The sequence below is a fragment of the Haemaphysalis longicornis genome, unplaced genomic scaffold, assembly GCF_048455015.1.
Source record: "Haemaphysalis longicornis isolate Haplotype H1 unplaced genomic scaffold, Haemaphysalis longicornis Haplotype H1 scaffold_1, whole genome shotgun sequence".
In the NCBI taxonomy this organism is placed as follows: domain Eukaryota; kingdom Metazoa; phylum Arthropoda; class Arachnida; order Ixodida; family Ixodidae; genus Haemaphysalis; species Haemaphysalis longicornis.
The window spans coordinates 158,571,617-158,576,630 of record NW_027526203.1 but is presented as its reverse complement, the minus strand read 5'-3'; the positions used below and the strand labels follow the sequence as shown (position 1 = coordinate 158,576,630).

The window sequence follows — 5,014 nt, the reverse complement described above, 5'->3', positions numbered from 1 at the left end:
GTCGATCGTAATTCTGGACTTCCGAAGAAAGTCGCGGCCCAAAATCACGGGGACACTCAGCCTTGGCAGGTGGATAAAACGACAGCGTCTCATCCGCCCGTCCCATCGAACTGTCAACCTTGCGGCGCCGCCGGCGCGCACTGCACCACTGGCAAGGCTGAACACAGCTCGGCACTCCCTGAGGCGAACAGAACGCTGTTGCAAGAGGTTCAACACTTCGTCTCCGAACAAAGAAGCGCTAGCTCCCGTGTCCAATAAAGCCGGGAATTCTCGTCCCGCAATGACGACAGTGATGAACGGCGCAGGCTCGCCAACGGGACAACCCGGGCGGCCTAGGGAGGGGGCCAGAATTACTTCGGCCGAACGGGCCTTCCCGCTCGGCCGGCCCCTGCGTTTCCCAAGTGCGCCGGTGGCTGGGAGCAGTTGCGCATCATGTGGCCCTCTTTTCCGCAACGAAAACAGCGCAGCCCACCACGGGTATTCCCGCGATTGGCATCCCTCGGCGCGTCTCCGCCTGCCGCCGGACCTGGGGGTTGTTTCGGGCGGTTGTTCGCTGCAGAATTGTTTGGAGGCCATTTTCCGGCATTAGCCGTGCGGCGTCCGTAGGTGTATGGGTCCAAAGCGCGTGCGCTAATTTCCCACAGACCTTTTTCTTCCGCGCCGACTGCGTGGGCGGCGTGCGGCGGGTGGCGAGGAAAAGAGGAAGCTCCCTTCCACGCGCAGCGGGGCTCGAGAGCCTCGCTTGCCGGAGGAGGAGGGCGATACGCTCTTGAAGCGAGTATGTGGCCCTGTATCCGCTTCGCCTCAGCGGCTAGCTCCTCCAGGTCGCGGAACCGAGCGCCGCGCAGGTACGCCGCAAAAGTGGGGTGCGCCTGCCTGATAACCCTCTCGACGCGTTCATCGTTCGGGGCTGTCGGTTCGGCGATTTGATATAGCTCCTCCATACTCCGCACAAACTCTAGGAGCGATTCCTCGGGAGCCTGTGTGCGCAGCTCCAGTTCACGCCGCATCCTCCGATGGTAGTCCACCGGAAGAAATTCGCGGCGGACTGCCGCCTTCAGTTCAGTGAACGTGGCGGCTCGGTGACCGGCAAGCCGGTACCACTGCGCTGCTCGCTCCGTAAGCGCAACTGGCACGACACGAGCGAGCATATCGCTGTCGCTGAGCCCCATGGCTGTCTGGTAGTGCGCGAGAGACTCAATGAAGTCGGTCACGCTGATGGTATCCTCGTAGCCGCGGTAAACTGGCACTTCTAGCCTCACCAGCGGCTTTGACAGCTTCGGTGCCCCCAGGGAAACCTGGAGAGCGCCTGAAAGGGACTGGATCAAGCGAGTAGCTTGCTGCAACAACGAGGTTGCATCTGGGGAAGCATCTCCGTTATGAACGACTGCGTGTGCGGCGGAGGGGTCCGCATCGGGGCGAGAAAATACTCGCGGGTCGTTCGGCGGCTCGGCGGCCGGAGGGAGAATTCGTGTGCCCAGCCCGCTGGTGTTGGCGGGTGGTGCTTCCCGAGCCTCCGCTGCCTCCGCGTAAGCGACGACAGCGGGGTCTACTGCCGCGTTGCTCCCGAAAACGGGTGGCCTGTGCGGCAAGAAAGCCTCTCTGGCACGAACCAGGCTTTCAGCGGCGACGCAGCCGGTGTGAAACGGCGCGGGGATACCGCGCGCCCCGAGAGTGGCGACGGGGGCGGTTTGCCGAAGCCCAGGTAATCCTGTGGCTGGCTGGATACATGGCTGGCCCCCAGTACTAACTGGGAGCGGCCTGGCACTTGCGGCTCTCGGACCGTCGATGAAAGTACCGGCCGGGGCTTGCAATGCAGCTCGCCCGGCATGAGAGGCGCCCAAAAAGCCTAAGCGCTCGCGCGCAGTCGCAGCCTCGCTAGCGCGCGCGCCACATTCCGGGGCTACTGAAGCACGCCCGGGTCGCCGTGCATACATATCAAAATCACTAGCATCCGGGGCTACGGAAGCACACCCGAATGCATTCAATACGCCTATGCGCTCGCCAGCACGCGCGCCTCCGTCCAGGGCTACTGGAGCACACCCGGATTGCCATGCACATATATCAACATCACTAGCAAGCGGGGCTACGGAAGCACTCCCGAATGCGTTCAATACGCCTATGCGCTCGCCATCGCGCGCGCCTCTATCCAGGGCTACGGGAGCACACCCGGATTGCCGTGCACATATATCAACATCACTAGCAATCGGGGCTACGGAAGCACACCCGAATGCATTCAATACGCCTATGCGCTCGCCAGCACGCGCGCCTCCATCCAGGGCTACGGGAGCACACCCGGATTGCCGTGCACATATATCAACATCACTAGCAATCGGGGCTACGGAAGCACACCCGAATGCATTCAATACGCCTATGCGCTCGCCAGCACGCGCGCCTCCATCCAGGGCTACGTGAGCACACCCGGATTGCCGTGCACATATATCAACATCACTAGCAATCGGGGCTACGGAAGCACACCCGAATGCATTCAATACGCCTATGCGCTCGCCAGCACGCGCGCCTCCGTCCAGGGCTACAGGAGCACACCCGGATTGCCGTGCACATGTATCAACATCACTAGCAAGCGGGGCTTCGGAAGCACACCCGAATGCGTTCAATACGCCTATGCGCTCGCCATCGCGCGCACCTCCATCCAGGGCTACGGGAGCACACCCGGATTGCCATGCACAAATATCACTATCGCACAAACCGTACCGACTATTATGTAGTGAGCACACTCGCCGGAGTCCTGGCTGAACCAGACGCGGCGTACTACTCGGCACACTCCCCGCATAAGCTGAGTGCGGCCTCTCACCTCGCTCTACTATACCGGCAGAGGCCGGAGGGGCCGGGGCACAGAGAGCTCTCCCGGCTAGGAGCGGCGTCGACCCAACACATGTGGCCTCAGGCGACGGAGGAACGGCGAACTCGGGAATTCCCGAAACTCGTACATCGCTTTGGTCGGCGTCCACGCTCGGTGAAGCGCGGAAGGATGCGATGTTCGCTAGCGACGCCCGCGTAAGCGTCTCCTCAAGGCTAGCGTCCATGGCGCGAGCGGCCTATTGCATGAGCAAAGCTCTGCAAGCTCGCTAAAGGGAGGCAACGATTGTAAGAACAAAGGCTGCCCCACGTTGGGCGCCAGATATGTGGGCCTCACCTCTGTAATGCAGTGCAGCCTGCCAAGGTGCCCACCATGGGTTCGAGCAAGCCAAACCGTAAACGGCCGCGGCGGCCCTCGCCACGCGTGCACAGTCACTCCGCGAAGACGAAGTAGCTCCTCAGAACGTGGTTTTATTCCGGGTAATCCACGGTACAGCAACCAGCCCTGGTATTACACTCCTAGCCCTGGGGCAGAGAGGGGGGTACCCGCCGACCGTACGCTTCAAGCCACAGAGCCCGAGGCGCAGGGGGGGGTACTCGGCAGCTGTTGTTCCAGTGGCGTAAGCCACCGAAACGCTGCGGGTGATGGGCCCGGCAATGACCGGAACCGACCACCAGACTGACTGAGAAATCCAACTCCCGGTACGTTCGCCGACCTCACAGAAGTGAGAGAACGGCGGTCGCTCAGGCCGAAGCGAGGCGAGCAGCGTGCAAGCACGAAGTACCTGTCGGAGTCGGCCCCCCAGCCAATCTCTCCTGGGTCCGACCGAAGCGCGCGCCCGCCGCCGCGAGCCCCTCGGCGGGGCCACTACGTCACGCCCCACGTGGCCCACGGACCGGCGCGCATTGGTCAGCCCGTACCCCCTTGCAGGGAGAGGGCGCGAGGGGCTATCCTCGCCCCTCGGGGAGAGGGGATCGCGGGCTACGTGCTCGCGTAATTGGGAGTAGCCCCAATTAAGATCCCCACAAAGTGCAGGCACGTACGTGGGCTGAAAATTCCAAGCTCCTATAGCGTATAGTAGCCAATCCCGTAAAGAAACCTAAAGAACCGTAATGACTATTTCAAACAACAGAACCTTGTACTAAAGAAAAATAGTAGTGACGCATATATTTAACAGACGGTAGCTCGGATTTCTCGCCAGCCATATGAATCCATCCATCGAACCATCCATCTGTCTCTAAGCATATATCCGTCCATCCATCCATCCATCCATCCATCCATCCATCCATCCATCCATCCATCCATCCATCCATCCATCCATCCATCCATCCATCCATCCATCCATCATCCGTCCATCCATCCATCCATCCATCCATCCATCCATCCATCCATCCATCCATCCATCCATCCATCCATCCATCCATCCATCCATCCATCCATCCACCGATCTCTTGAACCATCCATACATGCTTCCATTCACCCGCCGTGGTGGTTCAGTGGCTAAGGCGTTGCGCTGCTGAGCACGAGGTCGCGGGTTCGTTTACCGGCCGCGGCGGCCGTGTGTAACAGATTTCGGCGCGCGTTAAAGATCCCCAGGTGGTCAAAATTAATCCGGAGCCCTCCACTACGGCGCGCCTCATCGCCTGCGTTGCGTCGGTGCGTTAAACCCTACAATCAATCAATCAATCAATCAATCAATCAATCAATCAATCAATCAATCAATCAATCAATCAATCAATCAATCACATCCTTCCATTGATCCGCCAATCCATCTATACATCCATCGATCCGTCTAAGTGCTCTTCCGTCCATCCATCCATCCATCCATCCATCCATCCATCCATCCATCCATCCATCCATCCATCCATCCATCCATCCATCCATCCATCCATCCATCCATCCACCTATTAGTTTGTCCATCCATAAGTCCATCCGTCCATTGATCTATCGATCTATCCATCCGCCCATCTATTCATCCGCATACCCGTCTATCCATCCGTCCATTCATCCATCCATACATACATCGATCCATTGATCCATCCATGCGTCCGTCTGTCCGTCCGTCCGTCCGTCCGTCCATCTGTCCTTCCTTCAATTCATCCATCCCGCTGTCTGTGTCCATCCATCCATCCATCCATCCATCCATCCATCCATCCATCCATCCATCCATCCATCCATCCATCCATCCATCCA

At 59.4% G+C, this 5,014-nt stretch overlaps 1 protein-coding gene across 1 annotated transcript; it reads right to left on the bottom strand.

The window, feature by feature from the left end:
- Window positions 1-332: 332 nt before the first annotated feature.
- On the bottom strand, window positions 333-1,831 carry LOC144155405 (uncharacterized). Its single transcript, XM_077686809.1, has 2 exons — window positions 1,614-1,831; window positions 333-1,581 (listed from the first exon to the last, which is right to left on the bottom strand). Exons 1-2 carry the CDS (start codon window positions 1,829-1,831, stop codon window positions 351-353), a joined length of 1,449 nt encoding a protein of 482 aa, XP_077542935.1. The 3' UTR covers window positions 333-350.
- Between the last annotated feature and the right edge of the window lie 3,183 nt (window positions 1,832-5,014).

Bases quoted from the DNA above. Each gene is read 5' to 3' on its own strand.
- LOC144155405 (XM_077686809.1), bottom strand. From the start codon at position 1,831: ATGCCGGGCGAGCTGCATTGCAAGCCCCGGCCGGTACTTTCATCGACG. The intron at 1,582-1,613 runs GTTCGTGCCAGA...CTTGCCGCACAG, and splicing joins GCGTCGCCGCTGAAAGCCTG to GCCACCCGTTTTCGGGAGCA.